The sequence below is a fragment of the Carassius gibelio genome, chromosome B8, assembly GCF_023724105.1.
Source record: "Carassius gibelio isolate Cgi1373 ecotype wild population from Czech Republic chromosome B8, carGib1.2-hapl.c, whole genome shotgun sequence".
NCBI classification, from domain to species: domain Eukaryota; kingdom Metazoa; phylum Chordata; class Actinopteri; order Cypriniformes; family Cyprinidae; genus Carassius; species Carassius gibelio.
The window spans coordinates 6,926,502-6,952,808 of NC_068403.1; the positions used below are offsets into that span (position 1 = coordinate 6,926,502).

General features: G+C 36.2%; 1 protein-coding gene across 4 annotated transcripts; it reads right to left on the minus strand.

The window, feature by feature from the left end:
• Positions 1 to 2,903: 2,903 nt before the first annotated feature.
• On the minus strand, positions 2,904 to 24,645 carry tasor2 (transcription activation suppressor family member 2). Of its 4 annotated transcripts, none has more exons than XM_052562822.1 (22): positions 23,909 to 24,644; positions 22,179 to 22,327; positions 21,988 to 22,083; positions 21,812 to 21,884; positions 18,932 to 19,023; positions 18,668 to 18,805; positions 18,458 to 18,585; positions 18,330 to 18,343; positions 18,007 to 18,106; positions 17,773 to 17,867; positions 17,559 to 17,659; positions 17,389 to 17,461; positions 14,773 to 14,844; positions 12,452 to 14,656; positions 11,298 to 11,646; positions 10,223 to 10,613; positions 5,689 to 9,321; positions 5,479 to 5,601; positions 4,942 to 5,095; positions 4,732 to 4,837; positions 4,425 to 4,606; positions 2,904 to 3,296 (listed from the first exon to the last, which is right to left on the minus strand). In XM_052562822.1, the coding sequence occupies exons 1-22, from the start codon at positions 23,937 to 23,939 to the stop codon at positions 3,199 to 3,201; spliced, it is 8,403 nt and encodes a 2,800-aa protein (XP_052418782.1). In that variant the 5' UTR covers positions 23,940 to 24,644; the 3' UTR covers positions 2,904 to 3,198. The 4 variants fall into 4 exon arrangements, with proteins under 4 accessions (XP_052418782.1, XP_052418779.1, XP_052418780.1 ...); XM_052562819.1 differs by having other exon boundaries at positions 11,298 to 12,081; XM_052562820.1 differs by lacking the exon at positions 14,773 to 14,844 and having other exon boundaries at positions 11,298 to 12,081; positions 23,909 to 24,645.
• Between the last annotated feature and the right edge of the window lie 1,662 nt (positions 24,646 to 26,307).

A 26,307-nucleotide genomic window follows, 5' to 3' on the forward strand; every position in this document is an offset into this window, starting at 1 on the left:
TATGCACAATAATCACAATTATGTTTTTAATTGGGAAACGGTATAAACTATTTATTGCCAAACGTTTTGGCACACATAAACAGGTTGAGTACTTTAGTCATCTACATTTGTATAAATCTTACATCTTAAAGAATATAAGGTAATGCTATTCTAGGGAAATGTGTGCTTCTAATTTTATAGCAACAGTTTGGACAGGACTCTTTTCTATTCTAACATTATAATACAAATGTATAAGGCCTATGTGACTTTAAATGGAAACCTTGAGCCAAAAACCATCACCTAACACCAATGACTTGTATATATGGACACAGTAATGGAAACAGATGGAACGACCATTTTTAAATACATGAATTATGTTTCAATCTTTGTTGCCACAGTTTTGGAAGTGCCTTTTTTCTGTTCTAAAGAAGGTGGTGTTCCAATACTTTTGTCTATATACTATATGTACAGGTGCTTCTCAATAAATTAGAATGCAGTGGAAAAGTTCATTTATTTCAGTAATTCAACTTAAATTGTGAAACTCATATATTAAATCAATTCAATGCACACAGACTGAAATAGTCAAAGTCTTTGGTTCTTCTAATTGTGATGATTTTGGTTCACATTTAACAAAAACCCATCAATTCACTATCTCAACAAATTAGAATATGATGACATGCCAATCAGCTAATCAACTAAAACAGGGAGTGTAAGTCGCAAAAATTAATTGGCAGTAAGGTGGCTGTTCACAGAGTGCTGTATCCAAGCATGTTGAGTGGAACAAAAAAGTGTGGAAGAAAAAGATGCACAACCAACCAAGAAAACCGCAGCCTTATGAGGACTGTCAAGCAAACTGGATTCAAGGATTTTAGAGAACTTCACAAGGAATGCACTGAGGCTGGGGTCAAGGCATCAAGAGCCACCACACACAGAAGTGTCAAGGAATTTGGCTACAGTTGTCGTATTCCTCTTGTTAAGACACTCCTGTACCACACACAACGTCAGAGGCGTCTTACCTGGGCTAAGGAGAAGAAGAACTGAAATGTTGTCCAGTGGTCCAAAGTCCTTTTTTCAGATGATAGCATGTTTTGCATATCATTTGGAAACCTAGGTCCTAGAGTTTGGAAGACTGGTGTTGAAGCTTATAGCCCAAGTTGATTGAAGTCCAGTGTTAAGTTTCCACAGTCTGTGATGATTTGGGGTGCAATGTCATCTGCTGATGTTGGTCCATTGTGTTTTTTTTTTTTTTTTAAGTCACTGCACCCGTTTACCAAGAAATCTTGGAGCACTTTATGCTTCCTTCTGCTGACCATCTTTTTGAAGATGCTGATTTTATTTTTTAGCAGGATTTGGCACCTCCCCACACTGCCAAAAGCACCAAAAGTTGGTTAAATGACCATGTTGTTGGTGCTTGACTGGCCAGCAAACTCACCAGACCTGAACCCCTTAGAGAAACAAGAGACCAAACTATTCAGATGAGCTGAAGACCACTGTAAAATAAACCTTTGTTTCCATACCACCTCAGCAGTGCCACAAACTGATCACCTCCATTCCATGCTGAATTGAGACAGTAATTAAAGCAAAAGGAGCCCCTACCAAGTATTGAGTACATGTACAGTAAATTAACATACTTTCCAGAAGGCCAACAATTCCATACATTTTTATTTTTTATTGGTTTTATGGAGTATTTTAATTAGTTGAGATCGTGAATTGGTGGGCTTTTGTTAAATGTGAGCCAAAATCATCACAATTAAAAGAACCAAATACTTAAATTACTTCAGTCTGTATGTATTATATTTATTTAATGCATGGATTTCACAATTTGAGTTAAATTACTGAAATAAATGAACTTTTCCTCGACATTCTAATTTATTGAGAAAAGAACCTGTACATGTCATTTGTGTTTGGTAATGAGTTTTTGGCATTTAACACCAGGAGTGTTCAGCTGGAATTAGGACTTTGCTTTCTGCAGACCAGTCAAGTTCTTCCACACTGACTGAATCAGTCATTTCTTTTTGGACCTTACCCATACACACAGATGCATTGTCATGTTAGAATAGAAAAGTGTCTTGTCCAAACTGTTGCTATAAAATTAGAAGCACACAATTCCCTAGAATATCATTATATGCATAAACATTAAGACTTGTACTCATGAACACTATTAAAGTAGTCAAACCTGTTCATTATAAGGGGGTAACCCAATACTTTTGGCATGCACAACTTGCATTTGATAACAATATGCACAAACTTCAAATAAAATAGTCTATCAAAATCTTTTAACACTTGTCTTTGTCAAACAGTTAAACAAAATATTTTGTGCATGTAAATTAACATGCCTCTATTCCTATTTTTAAAATGATATGAATTCATATACTATTCCTTAATCACCTACTTTTTGTGTACATAATAATGCTAATGCACTAAATATGGAAAATAAAATAAAAGGAAACAGGCCTTACTGAAGTAAAAATAAAACCTAAGTAAAATACAAACCAGAATCAATAAGGAAGTAGCTTACCTTGACTCTTGAATGCTTTTCCCCTTCCTTAGATTTGTTTTTTTTTAACCATATCAAGTCAAAATATTTATCAAAAATTTTGGAATACATTTAGACTCTCACAAAGGTGAACTACCAGAACAACAATGAACACTAAATGGGCGATAACAACCTATTATAATAACTAATGATGAGCTATTATCTGTATATTAAACCTTTTCAGAGCAGAGCCAAAAGTCTAATCATAAAGAAGACACAGGCACGTTAGTAGCTTAACACATTATAATCAAAGTTTGTTCCTACAGTATTATGTATTACATCAACTATACATCTTAACACCCATAATAGATAAAAGAATATGCCGCTGTGTATATAAATTATGATATAACATGTTTTAAATACACAAAGCTGAATAATGACAACCATATTAAATCATTTCATTTATTAGAGTTTCAGTCAAATTTCATTTATAAAAAAACAACGTCTGGTAAAAACATACTAAAACATTTCCATGACCAATATTTGTACATTTACGTTGTATTATAAACTGTAAAGTGGAAAATGTATAAATGTTAAGCAATTACACATGAGTGACAAAGATAAATGCTTTAACATTTATGCTAAACAATAAATTATTTCTATTAACAGAGGTGTACTTACCAATGGTAAGACATTGGATTTAGGAAAAAAACTAAAAAACAAACAAACAAAAAAACACGGATTTATGACACGGAACATGTATCGTTTGAAAGGATCCGTGAGAATGTGTAAATGTTCATTGTTAAAATTCCATTTGTTCCAAAAGATTCACTTGTTGTGTCTGCAATACAAAAAACAAAACAAAAAAAGGTAAAAATTATCACAACATATTCCCTAAATTGAGTCATTTAGATAATTTTATAACTTTAATAATAACAGCTGTTTGAATTAATTTAAACTGTTTAATTTAAAGAAGTATAAAGGTCTGCTATAGACTACTGTGTGGCAGATTATCTTTTCCTCGTACAACCAGGAAGTGAAAGATAAATAGTGAAATTAAAGTGAAATAACCTCAGATATCAGCAGCAGGATAAGACAGTCATCATATTTTATATGCTGGGACAGATTATGGATAGGAAATGAAACTCCTGATATGATAATGCAATATTTTCAATATTACCAGACTGAATTCAAGTGGAGATTTTTGCCTAAGTGCAGAAGAAAAATCTCACTTTAAGGAAAATGGCCTTTAAAAATATGTATTGAAATCCACAGCTGCAAATAGATCAAGTTCTATAAAAGGAGCACTTAAAAGTGCATTTTGGATGTTTTCTTTCAACAAGTCTGAAAAATACTTGAAAATTTTACAGTTGCATGAAAAAAACTGTGCTTTTGCCTGTAGAGTCTCACCTTTATAACTTTCAAACCAAACTTACAACCTGGTCAAGAGCTGTCTGATTATGAAAGAAAGCAACCAGGAACCAAGATAGAGAAATAAAACTTAAAATAACAGGAAACAAGTTTTCTCTAGTTAATTCCAGCCATGACATGTAACAACAAGACTATAGTGGATAGCAGAATCAGAGACGGAAATTTGAGTCTTCGAGACAAGACTTGGACTCAATACTTGAAGAAGACAGAGAGTCTTCAAAAATACATGACATTGCCGATTAATATCTTCTCATTAAAAAACATATTTTTCAATTCATTATATGGGCTGCAGCATCAAATATCACAACAATTCATCTACAAACACACCGTGTCAACATTATTATATATTGTAACTCTCACTTGTAATAAACATAGGAATCCGGTAAAATTTATATATTTGATACATTTAAATAATTTTTTTATGTAAAAAAAATTAATTGGGTTATTGTAATTCTTAAAGTATTAAATGAAATATTATTCATGAATGTTATTCGTAGTACTCCAACTGTGGACTTCTCAAACAAATCTAAATTCTTACCTGTAATAAACACATGAAACCGAACTGAGGCGTTTTGGATCTGAAGTCGAGTCAAACAAGAGAGATAGTCGGGTCGGTCCCGTGACATGACATCACAGTTATGATAGGGCAAGACCTCCACTATGCCAGCTTTCTGACAGAAATCTAGAAACTGCTGTTTCTTGCTTGCTTCAGGACTGGACCTGTCGAGGACATTAGAGGAGAGTGAGATTCAATGCCACAACTGAATAAGCAAATACCAACTAATCGTAGCTTTTGTATAAACACAATGAGGATCAGTCCTTAAAAGCCCACACATTTTTAATACCTTGCATTTTCCCGAAGTCTGCGACTGTCTCTGTAGTGCAGAAACCATTTCCATTTGCCTTGCTTGTCTAACTCTTGCAGAATCCCAATTACTTTTTTCATGTCACCTTCATATAAATTTAACAGAATAAGTCCAGTGAAAATGTAATAATGTATCAGTCCATTTCCAGTAAACCAACATGCATAATTTGTGTAGCAACTTGATCAGTACCTAGAGTAAGTGTGTCGAGAGCCAATTCATCACATACTATAAAGCCTCCCTTAGCAAAAAGCTCTTGGTGAGTGCAGTTCACCACATCATCGGGTCGGTCGATGCCAGCAAACAGGACACTGGGTGACTTCTTTAATTCCAGCAAATAAGGCACCTGGTTAAATAAAAAATTCAGAAGCCAACCTCAATTGAACTCCATTTTCTGCTTTTAAAGATTATCTTCCCCCCATATTTTATTTCGATTATAGCTACCTTTTTTGATAACAGCAAAGGCAATTTAAATGTACAAGTATGGAAATGAGCATGCAAAATTAAATCAAATATCAAATGCAAAATTGACCAATCTACAAATACATTTAATCATGTCTTTTTTTTACTAAATGATTCAATGAAATGACTCAATTCTACTCAATTTTGCATCTGGGACAAATCATCCACTTCAAAGATGATTTACACATTTTTAGCTTAACATCGTTGTTACAGAAGGAACTAATACTAGTGCTTTAATTCAATTTTGAGTTTCATGCATTCACTTACCTTACATGTGTGCTCTGCAATGTCCTCATTTCTCAGTATAATGAGCAAAGGGGACTGATTATCACCATTGAGGTCAAACTCCTCTGGCTCGACCGGTCTGTGGCCTTCCATCTCCAAAAGGTTCTATAAATCATCGAAATTCACATGAAAATCTTTCTTCACTGTTTTGGACCACTTTATAAGATTCTTTTAATGCATTAACTTTCTTACCTTGGTTTCCTCAAAGAAGGGATCTGTTGATGTGACAAGGATGTAAAACCTGTACTTAATTTTAGCTTGACTCACAATAGACTTAGGACTGTCGAAAACATCTTTTTTCATGCGACCACAGAATCCAGAATAACGGTCAACTCTATCCCGATCAAACTTCCTCTTTCTTGGCTCAGTTGGGTGAGGCAGAGTCTTCCCACTGCAGACATCGTTCATCATGGACTTGTATGCAACAGCGCATTGCTCTGTTATTTCTGATATCCCGGAGAACTCAACAGCACTGCCTTTTTCACAGAAAAGTCTTTGGAGATGTGGTTTGCGGTTTCTCACTGTTTCCCTCAGCTCTTTCCTGTCGGACATGTCCACTTTAATCTTAAAATCAGTAAGTGATAGTTGTGCTTTACAAAGTTCAGGGGAACTCTCTACTTCACTGAGATTTGAAAACTGGACAGTCATGGGACATGAAGCCGGGTCAGGATTTGACCTACAGTGTGACGTGGTAGAGCTCTTAGTTTCATTGAGAACCCGATTAATTCTTTGAGAGAAGATGAGGTACTCGCAATCAAGTGCAGACCGGGTCACGTCAGCCTTACTTTGTTGTTCCTGCCATTCATTAAAAGAGTCTTCAAGTCCCTTAGTCAAACTAACTCCATCGAAAGATGGTTTCATGGTGGGAGAGTTATTAAATATAACACGGTTTCCTTTCCCATCTAAAATTGTAACAATGGATGAGGGTGGAATGTCAAATTTGTTATCCCTCTCACTCGCATCTAATAGCTGACTGCAAGTCGCCTCCCTTCTGAAATACCTGCGCCAGTCAAATTGCTGCGTGCTTGGCTTAACATGCGACGTGGAACTAACTGTGAATGACCTAGTTGGCTTTGTTTGATACCTTTCCAAATACAATGTTTTTGGAATGTTGTCAGAAGAATCATCATCCCGCTCAGCATTTTCACAGAATTTTCTTTTTCGAGACTTCTTTTTTGGACTTCGGGCTACTTCTGTCTCATAGTCTGCATTACAAGTAACCTTTATTGGGTATTTGAAAGAAAGAGTGTCCGATTTATATTTCTTTCCTGCCCAACAGTTGTCATCCCTCTCGGTCTTTGCATGCTTTTTGTGCTTGTAGGAATAGTCGCGTTCAGATGTAATGTACTTGGAACAAATGGGTGAATCATTGTCACCACCAGAGTCATTTCCACATGAGTAAAACTGGTGATTAATGGATTCCTCTGTTTGGAAATCATACCATGGTATGTCTTCATAAGATCTGTGGTAATATCCATGTAAATCGTCTATGTAATAGAGTTCAGAATCATTTTGTGATGCACCCTCTATGAAGTTACAGTCGTCTTTTTCTTGGGAGGTGGGATAGAGTTTGTGCTTTAATGGAAAAGAGTCTTCATTGGGTGAATGCTCAGTAGTTGTTGCAGATTTATCTTTAAGATCCACTGTGCCAGTGTATTTGTTCCTACTCCATCTTAGGTTGTCACTGTGGATTTCTTCATAATGCCCTGTAAAGTCAGATAATGTCTTTGTGGTAGAAACATGGGGTTGAAGGCTTACTGGACTTTTAGGAGGCATCATGTCAGCGTGATCAGTGTCGTCTTGGTAGTACAAGTCCCTATTCAAATCCTCTTTCCTGAATCTTTTGCTTACCTCTGGATAACATGGAATTTCATCTTGAGTGGGAGTAGAGAGCATGCGGTTTACCTCCACTTCTGAGGGTTTGTCAATTAGAGAAACTGCTTCATCATGAGATTCAGTCATGGTATTTGGGGGTGATGCACAGATTTTTAGGGACAGAGGTTCTTGGTTTGAGTCGATCATTTGATCTTCACAAGAATCTTGACTTTGGGTTTCATTCACATCAAAAAGTGCATCATCCTCACCAGTGACTTGAAATGCATTTTGTTGGCCTAAATCTTTTTTGCCATCTTTTTCTAAATGACTAATATCTATTTTTGTGAGGTCAACAGTACTTGTTGGTTTTGACTCGTGACAAACATCAAAAGCCTCTTGATAAACCACTATACTCTGCTCAGTAGTCTTGGTTTCACCCTCATCATGCATTCCATCAGTAGGATCATTAGCAGCTAGGGTGTGTTTCTCTTGAACAGATATGAGCTGATCTTCAACTAGAAGTGAATCTTTTCTAAATTCTTCAAGGGCACAATCTACAAGGTTTGCCTCCTCTGGTGTCTGAGGTTGTTTTTCACTCTTCTGCAGCTTCATGTCATGGTCATCATCATTGAAGACAGAGGATTTCTCAGTGGAGCCATTTTGTTCATTAACTTCCTTCTGCAACTTGGTTTCAGAATCCTCATCACTGAATTCCATATCATCCTCCAAAACCAAAGTAAAGTCATCTAGATATTCCTCCGTTGCTGTGGACGTCTCATGTTCAGTATCACTGCCAACCAGGTCTGCCTCTTCTTTTGATTTTATCTCATTTTCTTGCATCATTTCCTCAGCTGTATAACTTTCTTTCGTTTTCACAGGCTCTTTAGTGTTGTTACCTTCAGTTTCATGTGATGATGCATCAACCACATTTGATGGATCTTTCAGAATAAGCTCTTCTTTTGCATTAGGAAACTCATTACACTCTTCAATATTAGTCTCTTCCGATAAAGCATTTCTCAGCTCATCAGCCATATTTGAGTGATCTTTCAAATCATGCACAGGCCTAAGTTTTTCAGTTGTATTAGAAGTCTCATTAAGCTCTTCAGCTCTCGTCTCATCTGATGAAATATTACTTAGCTCATCAGCATGGTCAACTAGACTTGTGTCATCTAGTACAGGTTTAGGTTCTTCCATTATAAGAGGAATCTCACTATGCTCTTCAACAGTCTCATTCGATGAATCAGCTCTCGGCTCATCAATCATGTTTGCATGATCTTTCAGATCTAGTGTACTTTTAAGATCTTCCATTACATGAACAGTCCCTTTATGCTCTGCATGACTAGTCTGATCTTGGCTAGGCATTTCGGAAGTCATGTTTTCTTCAATGCTTCCATCTTCCATCATTGTCAGACATCTATCCTGGTTATCTTCATCTAATACAACTTTACTCTCTTCAGCTACAGGTACACACTCTTCCTCCACAAAAACGGATGCTCCAGTTTTAAGTTCAACAGTCTTGTCAGCATTTTCATTAACCAGAGCCTCTAGGGTACCATCTTTGTTTCTTTCTGTCTTTGCTTCAAAAATCTCTTTACTTTCTGCACTGTCAGACACTTTCTCCTTTTGCAGTATTACATGTGGTACATTCCCAGTTTGATTCTTTAAACCCAGATCAAAACTTTTCCTACCCAAAATAAGCCGGTGTTGTTTTGAGAATGCTGATGGTTTTATGGGACCAAGAATTTGATGGAAAACACCAATTTTATGGGGACCAGAAGTAGCCATGCTGGTGGATGCTTTATTATTTGTAGCATTTCTGACCTTTGGTTGAAGTATCCGAACACCTATTCTCATATTTGATGCTTGCTCACACAACTGGTTGTATGCACTGTTTTTCTCCAAGTGCTGTGAATATGAGCAGTCCGTGGTGACGTCATTTTCATCATCAGTGTCATCATCATTGTCAGGGACTGAACTTTCCACTGGTACATCTACAAGATTTCTATAATTCTGTAACAGAAATGAAAATATGAACACATTTTTTTTTTAAAAATCACACACACTGTAGAAGAAGCAAATATATAACTTATTTATATATAAACAGGCGCTGTTTTGAAAAGTTTAAAAAAAACACAGAAGAAGAGTATTCTGAGAGAGTGTTATGAGTCAGCGGTGTACACTCAAGAACTGTCAATCATGGGATAATATCTCTTGATATAATGTATTAAAAATTATTGAAATATTTTTTTATACATGAAATGTGTAAGAAAATACACATTTATGACGATAAATTTTCTTTATATGTTTTATGCAGCTCATGATATTTTTATAACAATAAAGGATATTTATGACAAATGAGAAGCAGGTGTTGCGTTCAATCTTTTATAAAACATACAAAGAGTGCATGTCTGCTTATTACAGAATTATAATCCACTTTAGATCTCAATCTAAAGTTATTACAAGTACTCTGTGACGGTTTAAAGTGGGTTTTGAGCAAAAACCTAATCACATACATTTTCAAATGTAGCTTGATGCTCATTATACCCTCTATTTATATTTTAAGCTATATACTTGTAGGCATTATAGATAGTTTGTGTTTCTGGCGTAGAACCAAACTTTATTTATCTTAATTTAAAGCTGTATACTGAGCCATGGACCATATACAACATACATTACATATCTAAGGAAAAATACATTACTGGTCGGTGCCACCTAGCATAATGGCGTGAATTAGCAGACGGCAATCATTGGGTTCACGCTCGGTGTGAAAGTGATAAATTACTGATTTATATTGTCATAGAATATTTTAAAATTCTATAAAAAATATTAAATATCTCATCAAAGAAAAATTTATCAATTAAAATCACCTAAATACAGTTCAATTTTAATGGTGTAAGATATAATACATTACCACCAATGCTGTAACTTTTGGACTGGAGGAGAGACTTGTCCCAGAAGGTGAATGCCTAGGTGCCGTTTCATGCTTATGAGATTGTGATGCAGTGCCTTTTTTTGTGCTCTGATCGGAGACTAAATTAAGATTTGCAGGCTCATCATTTTTCACAGAAAGATCCAAAACAGAGTCTTCTTTCTGGCTCAAATCAACATTGAGCAATGACACAGCATTCTGAATAGCGTTTATGTCCAAATGAACCATTTCAACCGTCTTCTCCTTTGGAAATGCAGTGCAGTTTTCAAGGTGAAATAACCTGGACGTGGCCTTACTATAGAAAAGACCAATCCACATGTGAAAAATAAGATGGACATCCTCATAGGTATCTTCAATGTTGAAGTTCCATTTCCTGTCAATATTAGGAAAGAGAAAAAGAAATCAGAGCCTTTCTGGATTCTGGGTTATGATGACTCAAAGGATTACCACAAAAACTGTTAAAATATGTTAAACTGTTACAGAGGGTGCAAATCAGATCTTTGGCATATTTTAAGCATGTGGAATTTTTTCTATCTTGCAAACTCAAGACATTTTGGTGTTTTGTAAAATTCTACATTGGTTTTGCAAATTCCACTGATTTGTCACCACCTGCATAAAAATGTTATATGGCTAAATTAGAGAAATTTTAATTGTAAAGACTTGTGATAGTCTTGATAGTATCAGAATAAATACAAACCAATCAGTAATGGTTTGCATCATGTGGCATTTAATTAAACAATATAAATATTTATGGAAAATAGAAAAAAATAATAGTTTTAAAATAATTGTTTTAGTGGGATGGATGAAAATATTGGAAAGGCAAGTAAAAACCAGCAGATGAAAAAACAAATCCTTATTTTTTTGTTTTTCATTTTGGGTGAATTATTCCTTTAAATTGTCACTATACACATCCCTAATCAGAAAAATAGTAACTTAAGGCCATAATATTTTGATATTTGTCTTGTGCAAATATCAACATAAAAACAATATTAAATATGCACTTTAATAATCATATTTAAACCTTAACCGAAATTTTGGGGCAACAAGCAGTACTTACCCATGAAGTGCTCGTGTGACAGTTTTGTCTTTACTGTCATTGGTGAACTTGCTGTCAAATTTAAAATCATAAGGTTCTTTCCAAATCCTCGTCACATGAATCATTCCCTCCTTTTCGATTATGCTTCTGTTGCGTAAAATTCTTGATCTTCGCGGTTTTGTCTTGAGGATCTCAGACAATGGCTTATTTGGAGAAATCAAATGCTTCCATTCTGCTTTACCCCCTTCCTCTTGACGACATGAGGCCACAGCATCTTTGGGTAGGCTCAGATGAAGCCCAGTTTTCAATGACAGAGGCGATTCTACACTTCCGGATGGAAAAGAAACCTTGAGAGATGGACCTGACAAACCTGACAGCGGAGAGGTGGGCTGTGAGTAAGAATGTTCTTTTGATATTTCCAAAATCAGTTCCCCAGTCACTAAAAGACCTTCTGGGAAAGGAGACCTGGGGGGTAATTTAAATCTGGCCGATGGATAACGAAGAAGTGCATGAAGGACTGACTCCGGGGAGCCGCTAGCCTTCACTCCATCAAGGGCCTCCTGGCCAGCTTTGGCTTCTAAGTTTTTTAACATTTTATCGTTACTTGCACCAAGGGCCAAGTCAGCCAGTAAACTCAAAGCATCTGAGGGCAGAGACGCACCCGTGCTCAGTCTCTGTGCACTGGCTTTGGCATCAGTGCTAATTCGTCTGCTTCCCACCCCATCCCCAATAAGTGAAGAAATGAGCTGCGGGTCAGCATGTTTAGCTATTTCAAAAGGTGCTGATGTGTCAAAATTGAGGGACCCTGTAAGAAATAGACAAAAACAAAGACAAAGCATAAAATAGCAGTAGAAGCAGTGCATAATCAAGCAGACATGCAAAAGAAGAAGGGCGTGTAGAGTAAGACAGTGGCCTTAAGAAGCAGAAGAACGTGCACACAGAAGATAGACACATGGAGAGGGAAAATGTGGGGCCAATTTTAATACACCAGCATAATTATGCCTCAATATCAAGCCAGTGTAATTTACTAAATAGAATGAAATGTAATCACAAAGGAGGTTTGAGGTTTGAAATTGGTTGCAAATATACACACAACACTTTCCGGACACTTTCTCACTCTTGGTATATGAAAAATTTTTTAAATTACAGAATGTCTAAACTAATAATTTTCTTACCATTTTCTTTTGATGCTTTGTGAATAAGACCTCTCCAAGACACAGGTTTTTTTGTCAACTCCACACCTTTCATTGGCGTGTGCTGTGCCTCATCATTTATGGGTTGTGATCCTTTGTCTGTCAGCTCATTTTGGGCAGTATTACACTTCTGATCCACGATGGTGCTCAGTTTTCCTTTTTTGGACTCTGGCCCTGCGTTATCTGACTCAGATTTTGCATTGTCACCAGGGGAAGGAGATTTCACCCTCTTTCCCCGTCTGAGCACCGTCTTCAATTTGCTTATAGATATTGCACTGTACACATGTTTTGCTTTCTTTTTGATTTTGTCAGGAGAGGATACTTTTGGGTCCAGGGACGTGGATTGGTCAGAAACTCCAGGAACACTGGAAGTTGCATCTGCTTGAACAGCAACAGGATGATCTTTATTTTTTTGGACACCTACAGCCACGTTTGATGGAGCATTAATGGACTTTTCTGGACATACATCCTGACTTCTGTCACTTTCTGATGGATGGGTTTTGTGAAGTTTTCTCAAAATCCTTAATGCTGACAAGAGAGCACTTGGCATGTCTTTAGAAGTGCTGTCTGAGCCTTCTTCGTCATTGACCAGTGGATCTTTAGAGGGCAATTCTTCCTTATCCTTCAAGGGAGATTCTCCCTTATTTTCCACCTGTTCTTTGGATTTGTTTTCCAGAGGAGAAATAATTTCTGCATCGGTGTCAATGCTCATCTCAACATGTGTTTTCTCCTTTTGTGCAGATTCTATGTCAGCATCTGAACCATGTGGGACAAAGACTCTACCACAGTTTGTAATTATGGTCTTTAGGCCATATCGTTCCCTTAAGTTAAATCCCTCCATCTTCCTCTTGGGTGTGCTAGACAAACTTTGTTTTGTTTCATTGTGCTGTATATTTACTTTAGTCTCCTTATCATTCTTTACAGCATATGATCTTAAAGACCGTTTCAGATTGGCATCTGTATTCCACAATCTTTTACGCCTTGGATGTGACCGCCAATCTCTTTTTGAGGGACTTTGATCATCTATAGTTTCAGTTGTCACACTTAATAAAGGGTCTTGTACTTGTCTGGCTTTAATCAGATTTCGATTCACACCCCTTTTCCTGCGTCCCTTGCCCCTACGAGTTGAATGGGTTTTTTGATTGATGTCATCAGGATGAAAGGTTTCAGTCTTAATCTGGTCTTTCGTAGGTTCATCGGGAGAATTCACTGGCAAAACGACAGGCAAACTTGAAGTTGGTAAAGCAATGTTTTTTTTTACTTCTTTTTTATTCTTCATGGTTTTCCAATGAGTTCTACGCCTGCTACCTCTACGCCTTGAAAAGGACCGCCGATTTACTTTCTTATCAGGATCAGGTAACGTTTTCTCAGGATGTGTATTATCCTCCATCCCCCCAGCAGCACCTTCTTCTGTTGATTTGATTAATGGTGTACTGCTAGTTTGGATGGGAGTCTCTTTTGTAGATACGCCGACTCCATCAGCATCTCCTCTAATACTACCTTGAGATGTTTTCTCAACATCATTCTCAATACTTACGCAATTCTTTGCAGGGACATCACCCAATTTGGGTGACACTGTGGAAGTTGGATATTCCAACACACTGTCACCTACTGTAACTGGCAAAGCAGGCTGAGGCTGCTCTGTGGACAAATGCTTTTGCTCATCTTTTTGTCTCTTAACTGTTGCAGCTATTCTGTCAGAGGCATCACTGATGGCCTCAGATTGCTTTGTCTCCTCCATTTCAATGTGGCCATCAGTCTGTGGCACCTCCTCCGGTGATGATATACAGTAATAGACATCATCGTCATGATCATCACCACGCTGTTGTCGACCAGCAGTGAGTAACTCCAATGCCCTCCCTACTGGAATAGTAAAGCCACATGGCTCATCAAAATAAGATTTTAATTGAGTGCCAGCCTCCTTTGACCATTTAGGTGATATTAAGGTAAAACCACCAGGCACATCATATTGATCTGGAAACATACTGGCTTCCCTGGTGGGAACATCCAATAGCCCTGGGTGAAAAAGAGTGCCATAGTCTTGCAAATGCTTCTCTAAAGACACCTGGGAGTGCCCCTGCTGGTTTGGAGGACATTTTTCCATCTCGGTTTCTGCATAGTTGAGCGCTGGGATTACTTGCATTATTTCTGTTGACACCTTAGTATTTTGCAGGTCACACTTGGCATCTAAACATAAAACCATACAAAAGATATGTTTATAAGATGTGAAAGACTTTCAAATAAAAGCTGCATTAAGTACATAGTTTTAAAAATCTAATAAATAAAATTATTCTCCTTAATACCTCTTGGCACAGTTCTTGAGTCTGGGAAAATAAACATGCCTTGAATTGCTGCTGCCTTACCAGACTTTGCATCTAGAAATAAAATAAATTAAAATAACTTTTACTATTATTTAAAAATGACTAAAATGGTCACAAAATCTCTCTCTCTCATATATATATATATATATATATATACACACACACACACACACACACACACACACACACACACACACACACACACACACATACACTCACACACGCACGCATAGCCGGATTATCCACAAGGGACTTGGGCCAGTGCCCAGGGGCACCAACCATTCACAACAACTAGGGGGGCACCACATGACACAAGCTTTAAAAATATTTTTCGTAAATTGTTTTATTATTAACTTGAAATTTTTGAAATACCATACATAACTTGTTTATAATAATTATATTATTATTATTAAATAATAATAATAATAAATTATAAATAAAGATTACATGACCACTATCAGTCCCCCCCTTCCGTCCCCAATCTGTCAAGAGTCCAGTGCGACTTATATATGTTTTTTTCCTTATAATATTTTGTTTCATTGTAATGGCTGTATATATATATATATATACACACATTTCCCTGAACTAAGTACATTTATGGGGCTATTATTATGTTTAAATGAAAATGAAAGGAGGCGGTGGTATTTGAAATCCTATTTCGTTTTATTGTAAATAACCTGTGAGGAAAATTGCAGTAGCCAAAACGAGCTGTCTGATGTTATCAAGTATGCTGCTGTTTGCAGAATTACCGGATTTGCATCACATCGAATGCACAAAGTCCGAACTACCGAGTATGCACTTCCAAAATATGCATACTTTTGTTGCGTTCAAGTCCTTCTGGGAAGTTTGTACTTACTTAAGAAAATACAACATACAACTCTCCTTATAGAAAATAAAAAGCTAAGAATTTGCATCAGGTGTGGTTTGCATTTTTATTAATTTTTTTTTATAATTTATGAAGCCACTTAAATCTGTATCACATAAAAACGTATTAATTGTTATATTGCAATCCTGTCTATCAATTTCAACTAAAAAATTACTTTCAACAACAAACATATCCATTGTTCCATTGATTCTCTCATGTTTCTCATTGACAAGCCCCCAACTCGGAAACTCTTGAGCTTAAAGAAAGTTTCCCACTCGTAATTACAACTGTGGCGGCATACATGTGCATTTAACTCGTAAATACGATGTATCCGACATGACCCATTGAGAAATGCGCGCAGACCTACGTCACCAGTCTATTTACCTAATCTTCCCAGTACTTTAGACCGCAGTGGAAATGCAGAAAGCAACAGGTCTAGTGGGGGAAAAGTTCCTGGGGAAAAAAGTTCCTGGTACAATTGTTTCGGGTAATTTCGGTGGAAATGCGGCATAATTCACTGAGATGCACCTGTATATATATATTTTTTATTTTATGTCTAATAATCAGATATAAACAAATATATATTTAGGATTTTTGGTAATATAGTGTAGTTTAGGAATTGACAGCATTAAAGGGGGGTTGAAATGCTAATGCCATGCATACTGAGTTTTTTACACTGTTAAAAAGTTGGATTCTCATGCTAAACATGGACAAAGTTTCAAAAATTAAGTTGTACGTTTGAAGTACGTTCCGGTTTGTCACAAGTTTCAGAAAGTTTTTTTCGAGTATGGCTCTGTGTGACATTAGATGGAGCGGAATTTCCTTATATGGGTCCTAAGGACACGTCTGCCGGAAGAGCGCACGCTCCCATATAGCACAGCACTGAGAGCACAACAGGCATTCACTGATCAGAGCGAGAGCGAAATGTCACAAAAGAAGTGTGTTTTTAGTTGCGAGGGCAAGACAACCCTAAAAAAAAAAAAAAAAAAAAAAAGGGACCAGTGGACGGAGTTTATTTTTAAAGAGCATTGACGGAGTTGTGCAAGTGTTTTTGTTTGTTCCCTCCATTTCGAAGATGCTTGTTTTACAAACAAGGCCCAGTTTGACGACGGATTTGCATATAGTTTTTTTCTTAAGGATGATGCAATCCCAACGAAAAAGGTCGTGTTTTGGAACCGCAGGCGGTGAGTAAAACTGCTTAAAATGTCTCTGCATCCTTATTAGTGCATCTGCCTCCCATGCCGGAGACCCGGGTTCGAGCCCCGCTCGGAGCGAGTCGTTGCTGCTGCTGCTCTCGTTCAGTTTCAGCCTCGGGATCTGATTCTGGATCATAAATAAACAGCTGAATCTGACTGTAAGCCATGGTTTGTTTTGGATGATGTTTTTTTTTCCCTCACGGTAATGTCACAACTTCCAAACGCTCTCAACGCAAAAGCCTACTTGAGCTCGTGATTCTTTAGCTCCGCCCACACGTCACACCTCCAGCAGCTCGTGTTTTTCCGAAAAAAATCAGCACAGACTATTTTTCTCTTATAAATATAATAAAACTAAAGAATTTTTGGAGATATGAAGGATACAGTACTACTCTACAGGTATTCAAGATTAACAGGATATTGAGTGAAAATTAGCATTTCACCCCCCCTTTAATAAAAGCATACATTACTAATTAACAAACCGGAACTCATGGTGTATTTTTATTTATTTATTTTTTTCTCTGTTGGGCAACATCTTACCTTCATAAGAGAAGAGGTGCGAAGAGTGTAACAGTATAAGAAACCCAGAATCTTCCAGAGGGATAACAAGAGCCTGTTGAATAAAAAAAAAAAAAAAAAAAAACTTTAGTCAACATTAGTTCAGAGATTTATCCAATTATTAAAAATATTTCCCTCTTCTCCATATTTACCATGTCTTTTTCCTTCAGCTCTTGGGCTATCTGAGCCAGGTCATTTTTCGCCTTAGAGGACACAACATCATACAAGTTGAAACATCTGCCATCTATGCAAACTGTGTGGAGATGGAGGGAAATAAATTACAAAATGTCGACCAAGCACTCATTTACAGTTTTAGCACCAATATTGGTGATACTGTCAGTTACCAATATAAAATGTTAAACACACCTTCACCCACTATGCAAGTTTCAAAGATTTCACGTGGCAAGGTCCTCTTCAGTTCAGACACACAAATTGCTCGGTCAATTTCAACTGTCTTTGGGCTGAAAATACAGTTTGCATTTCAGTCCTATGGCGTATAAGTACATAGTATAGTATACATATTAATCTACCCTTGATTTTTGGGCAGCTTTTTGGTGAATTACCAGATATGGTTTGTACATGTTGTTAAATAAAACATACAGTTTGGCTGGGAACCAGGCTCCGCTCGAAGACTGAAGACCAACATCATAGATAGTAGATTCAATCTTGAACTGGCCAATCCATGGTTGGTAATGAAACACTACAATACAAGATTAGCTTAAAACACCATGTTGATATTTACACACTCTCAAAGGAACATTTAAAATACAGTGAATATTATGCAAAAGAAGTGCAAAACCCTTTACAATAAATGAAAGAATGCAAATGGACAAGATTGTGAATTAAACAATCTTCACTAATTACCCTATTTGCAATTTCACCACAAAAACAGAAAAAAGCATGCAAAATAATCTAATGCTTACCTGTTTTGTCTTGGCTTTAAAAGAAACAGTAGGGAAAAAAAAAACTTTAGTTGTCAAAAATCACCATTATCACATGTAAAACAAAGTTTCTCTTAATAAGATACAAAAGAGTATAAAAACTGTCAAACCTTTTTTGCTCCAACTCTGGCATGGTGCTCATCTTCCCATATGAGAATGCCACAATGGCATACGGACAAGCATGTCTTGGACATGTGTCTATTTCATTGCTTCCATCACTGAGTTCATACATGTAGTACTGTAAGACAAACCAACTTCGTTAAATTTACAGTTTGAAACCAAGGAAGGAAGGAAGGAAGCTTTTTTGAAAGCTTTAGCACCTGTGTTAGCTCATAAGCCAAGAAAGAACTAGTAGTTGAAGACACAGCACCAAGCTGATCTGATATGTGGCAGTCGTAGCCAGCTGTCGGAGGAGTGAAATTCTGGGTGTAGTTGTCTGTAACCTCTTTCACTCTCCCCTGATACATATATAAGAAATATAAATATATAAGAAAACATGTTTGCATGAGGTGCATTAGGAAAAAATCAGCACAAAGTAATAGAATGTGGGTGGAAGAATTAAAATTTTCCAACAACTTGCATACCTTGGTCAGCTTCATAAGGACTATGTACCCTGTCTTCCCATCGTACCAGCGCTTCAGGTCAAGGCAGTCCGAGTATTTTGAGATATAGACACCTAATTTATATCAGAAATATAATTAGATAATTATCACCTCAACAATACTAGAAAACAACTACACAACAGTGCAACAGAACTCTATGCAATAGCTACATTTCACACAAATGTTCTACCCACATTTTCAACCCACATTTCAGATATTCACAAGACAAAACATATAAGGCCCTGAGAGCTCTGATGGTGTTCATACACCACGAGATCCCAACTGTGAAATATGAGCCCTCAAAGAAGTCTTTATGTTACAAAAATATAATGTCTGAAGATCAAAGCAAACAACGTGTGCTTCAAAGTAAGGTGTAATTCCAAAATTCTAAGGAAGTGTTTTACTTACCCAATACTAGTTTTTCAGCATTTTTTTGGATGAGAAAAAAAGGTGCACAAGGAATTCTCAGGAAGGTCTGTTTACCTTGACATGTCAAACTGCAGCAAACAAGTTTAATCTTTAGCGCTGGTAATTATTAAGCCAGCAAGTACTAGTCTTGCATAAACAGGCTTTTAATAGAAAACACAAAAATCTGGTCAAGACTGCAGGCAATATTAAATCATATAACAAAATGGTTTTGTTATAGATTTTTCAGGTTGTTTGAAAAAAATGTGTATGCCCATACACTCAGTTCTTGACGTTTTGGTTTACATCAGATGGTCAGAAAACATATAGAAACTTTCCCTTACCCTCCTACTGATTACTCACTGGGTCTGAAAATATATCTGCATTTAAGGACACTAATATGATAGTAACAGTCATCCATAAAATATGTTGCTGATCTGTTAAAGATTCCTAAATGCATCTACTTTCAGAAGGCCAAATGAAGTTCTTTTGCTTTTACCTAGATACACACAGCATCTCACTGACATGGCTGCTTCAACACTAACTGCAGTTAATGAAACCACACCTTCCTTCTTTGCGTGAACATTTGGACAGAAAAAAGTTCAAATCACATCATATGACCCCTTTAATAAATTGTAATTAAAATAAATATTTAAACCTATTATCCTCTGCATTTGACCATAGGGTCAAATAAATGGTCAGAAATGCTTTAAGGATATCAGTAAAACAGTCCATGTGACATCAGTGTTTTAACCATAACTTTACAAAGCTACAAGAATACTTTTTATGCACAAAGAAAACAAAAGTAACCAATTTATACAACAATTATTCTCCTCTAAGTCACCCTGGGACCATTTTGGAGAGCATCACGACGCAGGCTGCTTTTGTGCAGGAATGCACGTGTAGTGGTACTCTCGGTTTACTGATGTCCTTACTGTGTTACTGTGCCTTGACTGTGGTAGCTCCCTTGCTCTCTATGCAAGGTCAGAAAGCTCTCAGATTTCTTCAAAAATATCTTAATTTGTGATCCGAGGATGAACGACATGAGGGTGATTAATTAATGACAGAATTGTCCTTTTTTGGGTGAACCATCCCATTGAGTAAAATTGTATTTATTTTTTTCAGTTGCAGATTGTTTATTATTCAGTGATGTAATGATTAACCATGATTTAAATACGTACCGATTCAAATCGGTTGATGGTAAACAAATTGCGATTAATTTAGGGGTAGTGTTTTATATTTAAGTCTGAGGGAAACTTACTGTCTTTAGAAAAGTTTAGATGGTATTTTTTTTCTTTTCATCTTGCCTCTGTATAATGCATATTAAAGTTCAAGTGCAACGCTGCTTTGTTTACAGCAGAAACCAAGGAAAAGCTTTAAGTGCTAAATGCTGGCAAAGAGGACATCTGCGTCTCATTCAGCTCATCTGCCATTTCTGTTGCATGCAGATATTCTTTTATGCAAAGTTTCACTAAACTGAAGTCAGACCATTCTGTTTTTGCTTTAAATTTTTAAATTATTCAAAACAATTTAGATAACTGCTCATGTTGCATGTATTCAGCATCTTTTTTTGGTTCTTGATTAAAATGCAGTGGTTGCCTCTAATTTTAAATGTAAAGAGCACAGACAAAGTGGTATTTTGATTATATGAAGATAATTATTTTGTGTTATTTATTTGATTCGGGACTTGTTTTAAAATTTCAATTTTTGTTTTGTTATTTACATGTACATTATATTTATATTTTGTCATTTAGCAGACGCTTTTATCCAAAGCAACTTACAAATGAGGACAAGAGAGGCAATCAAAACCAACAAAAAAGCAATAATATGCAGGTATATTAGTATATAATTATAGTGTTATATAGCAGTAGTTTATAACGGTCCTGCAGTCTCTAGCAAACATGTAATATAAGTAAATACTTCTGTATCTAGGTTATTTGAGCTCATAGTGAGAAGACCAATGTAAAAGCAAACTTCACTTTCTCTTTCTATAGATTAACTGTATCTCTTACGTAGCATACTTTCACTTTTCTTTTCCATTTGTAAGAGAGACCAGACGAAATGTGCAGTTATACTGAACACTACTACTATTAAAAGCCATAATTTTAATCTGTTATATGCTATTTTGGTTAGTAATTTACTTGGTTTGAAGCAGTTGCTCAGTTGCAATACAACAAAGTTGCAATTCACTTACAACACTTGTATATAAAAAGAATAAAAGCTATGATTTATTAACAATTCACTGAATTGTGCCAATGAAAATCATGCCAGTAACCGTTGCTGACAATAGCACATTCACATCAAGTCCTGTCAGAAAAAGTATGAAGGCTTCAGAACCTCCCCTTGCCTGATCTTGCTGCAGTCACATGTGAAATATTATCTTGTGCATGCAAGTAAACACATCGGGCTGTTAAGCTGAAACGACCACCAAATAATGCAATGGCTAGCTTTCTTTACCTTTCGAGGAGTCTCCAAGAGTAGTGCATTTTGCTTGTCCAACCAACAAGCCTGTTTTGCCAATTTTCCTTGCCTGTGGAAAAACAGATATTACAGTAATGGGTTTGAAGTTTTAGAAAGAACAGTTTTGATATCAGGTCAATTCAATAAGCTCCCTTAGTGTTGTATTCCTATACCCTGTACGCATCATCAAACAACAGGAAGCCAAATGACTCTTCAAGTTCCTTTTCAGAATATCCTTTTTCCCGTTTCTCGGAACGAAAGGCAGCATACTGTTGGAAGAAGAGATTTGTTATAACATGATGCAAATCTCACTAAATCACTGTAAACTAAATGCAGAATGGGGAACATTCGGACAAAAACTTACCCGTTTTTGTAAAGCGCCATTGTTGATCAAATGGGCAGAATTGTATGTGAAACATTCTTTTGATTCTTCATACAAATAGTTGTTATGAAGTGGGGCTAGAATACTCTCGTTAAAGGTTACTGAGCCTGGATGCACAGGCTGCAGAAGACCTGGTAAAACAGGACACATGTTTGAGTTATACTAACTGCTTCACAACCTTCCAAAACATTACTTATTTCCAATAACTAACAAAATGGAGGTCACATATTGTCGCTCTGGAATCATAACCAGAGAGCATGTTGTAAAAGTCATCTCAAGGACATTTTGAGATAAATGCTCAATAAAAGCAAGAAGTCTCATAGAGAGACATTTTCTGAATAACTTTGTTAGGAAAAACCAACAGTTTCATGAACTGGCTTAACAACATTAAAACAAACAAAACAGTATTCGGCATTAAAGAAAGAACAATTGTGCAATCCTTATGCTGAAAGAACCCCATGTTCATCAAGTGCAGTAAAATTGCGCAAGACTCCTGTTTCCAGACTAATCTTCCTAATGTAGAATACAATGACTTTAATTTCACATATTAAATGAATCTTTTCATTATTAACTGATGCAACTATACAGAATATGAAATGCAGCCTATTCTCTTCAGCACATGGTGGATTTCCAAATTCTAACTTTTCTAGAAAAAAAATGTATTAGCTGGTCATACCAGTTAAATGTGGTCAAGCTGGTTTTTGAAACGCCTGTAAACCATGCTAGAACCAGCTAATGTTCATCTTAGACCAGCTACAAACAGTAACCACATTTATAATAATAAACAAAATCGATATTGCAATGTCAATTGTGACAATCTTAAAAACTCAACATTTATACCCTTATGAAAATTATTATACTAAAAGTGTAGTACTCGTGTGTTATTTATTTTATTTTTTGGCATATTGATCATTATTTGTACAACCAGTTTTACTACACATACCACGGCTAAAACTATGGTTAAGTGGATAAGTTGTGGTTACTGTGGTTTAAATATAGTAACCATGTTTTTTTTTGTTTTATTTGTAGCAAAACCATGGTTAATTTTCATAAGGGTATACACAAAATAAAACATGGAAAGAGGTTTATATCACATAACTGTAAATACATCAACATTACTGGCCATAATTTACATTTAGAAATGTCAAATCATTGAGAATAAGACCAAAATAAGAATAATTTTCATATAAGAGATCATGCAGAAAGATCTAGAAAACACTTATTGATCCAAGTACAAGAGAGGACACTGTTCAGTTGTAAACAGCAAAAAACGTGATTGTAGTCAACCCTTATTCAAATTAATCCAAAAGCTTGGAGCAAAGTTAAAACTATCACGTGTAGTTTTACCAGGCCCATGCTGACTCAACTGCAGAACTTTAGTTAAGAACACCCAACCAAACCTTTAAGTTATTCCTGTTTTCTTTCAACCAAAATAGGATAGTCGTTTAAAATTGTTCACAAAGCTGCAATAGTGTGACTATATTGAAATACCTATGACTGAACCTAAAAAAATATTAACCAGTTTCGGTAACGTTAGTTCTCAAACAAACAAAATGAACACACACACACAAAAATAGTGTGGATTGAATTTCTGAATACATAAAAATGTAAAAATGCACGACTAGATATTTCACCACAAAACGGATGATACAAACGCTATTGACGTCAAAACAGAAACTAAACGTGTCCATTAGGGCACTAAAGCCAGTCACCTTCTGTTGATCGAGTAGTCACATTCTCCATGAAGACGAGGCATAGATCCCAGCTTTTCGCTTTGCACTCGATATATTAGATATTTCTAATCCTCGACGGCTCACGACATTCCACTTAAACGAATAAAAAGATACTGCCTTTTCCGTAAAACATTAATGAAATGTTTATTTAAAGCTGTAAGGAGGAATATAATGCTCGACGACTGGTCTCTCAAGCTTGAACTGCGTTTTGGAGGACTTGAATTGGGCTGTGTGACTGTGTGTTGCAACCAGGAAGCGAATCCACATAAAGACAAGCAAACGTTGGGCTGTGGGAAAGAATGGCTGCCAGCGAATCGTTCTGAAGAACTGTTTTTATCGGAATTCGAATTCTGACCGGGATTCCGATTCATTCGACAGCGCGCGCCGTCTGCTCGAGGGACACAGCGGTATCTAGAAGAGAGTGGCTCGCGCGAGCAAATTCGAAACGAAAAAGAAACAGAAAGTCAGAAGCTCGCGTCCATCTTGCGTTCTGCGTACAGTTCCGTTTGACATCGCTAGTAGTCGTAGTCCAACAATTAAAACGACGCAGTTCGTAGCAAATTATACGATGATTTATCTCTGAATGTCGATTCAGCGATTAAAATGGAGGTTGAATATGGTTATATATCGATAATGAGTAGAAACCAGTAGCATGAATTTAACAAATATCCATCGTTGCTCTGAAAAGGCCTCATTTACTCTTCCGGCCTTTAGGTGGCGCTATTCAGTTTTCTGAATTCCTGAACTCCACTTGTACGCCTAAAAGAACATTTAGTCCTGGACGAAATGTTCACTGAGCAAAACAAGGCTGATTTTGTCCTGGGGGTTGTTTCGTAAAACAAGTGTACGAAATGAGCCAGGCTTGTTTCAGTTAGTCTGACAACAGTTGATTTGGTTCAAAATAAAACACACTAACTGAAATAAGCCTGGCTTATTTGGTAAACTTGTTTTGTGAAACGGGCCCCTGCTGTGCCTGCAGACCTTTGGTCAGGCAAAGCCAAAGAAGGTGTAATGCATATAGAAAATATTTAAGCCTAGTTTTGAAGGAATGCAGACAATACAGTTTAAACATATTACTTGTAAGTGGAACTAGACATATTAATATAGGATAATAAAAATGGGTAATTCTACAGAAACTTCCATTTTTGGTATGGCTTACATTAAAACTTAGACCACATTATTAAATTACCCTTTGACTTTATGAATACACATAAATGACAGCTTTATCCTTTTTTTATATTTTTTGTGCCTTTATTTAAAAACTGTGTGTATCCTACTACCATTTTTGTCTGTCACTGATGTTATCTTACTTTGCTTAAGATACTTAAGGTTTTAATAAAATATTATTTCTACATTTTTTTCAGCACTTGTAGTCAGATACAGAAAAATAATGATAATGTAACAAACGAGGAGATTTTGTTTTATTTATTTTAATCAGGTTTGTTAAAAGTGCGAATGATGTTAGTTCATTTGCGCAACTATGTATTTGCTATAACAATGAAATATTTGAAAAACAGTTATAAACCCGTAATGATGCAAACCTTTAAATCTTAACTCTTGAATGTAGCAGAAATCAATGGATATAAAATGATAATCATGTCAAATGTGACATATTTTAATTAGTGTGACAGAAATAAAAACATGCTAACACAAGTGGCACAGTGAATCTCATTTAAGGGTATTCTATAGTCTTTGACTTAACAAATGTTAGAAAAACCTGTTTTTTTAACCTCAAAATAAAGCACTTTGCCCTCTGTACATGCCTGTGGGGACAAGCAGTTTTGTGGTGCTTGGAACTCTTTATAATGAATTAAAAACAAATATTGCCATATTAATGGCTCAAGAACTTCAACAAACCTATCTGCAAATACAATGCAGTCAAAAGTTTTAGGCATTTGTGTAAAAATGCTGTAAAATGAGGATCCTGTCAAAAATAATGTCATAAATAGATTTTCTTTATTAATTAACTACTATTAACTAAATAAAAGGGGTTTTGCCCTAGGTGCACTTTCACATAGTTTTTCCGGTAGCTTTGCAGGAAGGTCTCTTGAAGCATCTTTCCATACAAATGTCCATTGTTTAGAACAATTATGTTAACATTTAAGTATCAAATATGATAAAACAGGCTATGAAGAAATAGATCTCTCAGTCACTGGATATGTTTGCCTTCAGAATGAAAACTAAAGAGGTCATTAATCTATGTATTTAAATATGACACATTAAGACTTTATTTGGAGGTATAGAATAATATTTATTTGCCGAAGGAGTGGATGCCGAGTTGCCATATCCTTCATACTGATATTAATTATATTATTACATGATTTCTTGTTTGACTATTAATCAAGTTATGGCAAGAGTGAAATGTTTAACCTTATGTG

What these genes read in the sequence shown, in the direction of transcription:
- tasor2 (XM_052562819.1), bottom strand. Translation starts at nt 23,939, where the DNA reads ATGGAGAATGTGACTACTCGATCAACAGAAG. An exon ending in AGCTGAAGGAAAAAGACATG is followed by an intron (nt 17,462 to 17,558) that starts GTAAATATGGAG and finishes TTTATTCAACAG; the next exon opens with GCTCTTGTTATCCCTCTGGA. An exon ending in GTTTCATGTGTTTATTACAG is followed by an intron (nt 3,297 to 4,424) that starts GTAAGAATTTAG and finishes TTTGTATTGCAG; the next exon opens with ACACAACAAGTGAATCTTTT.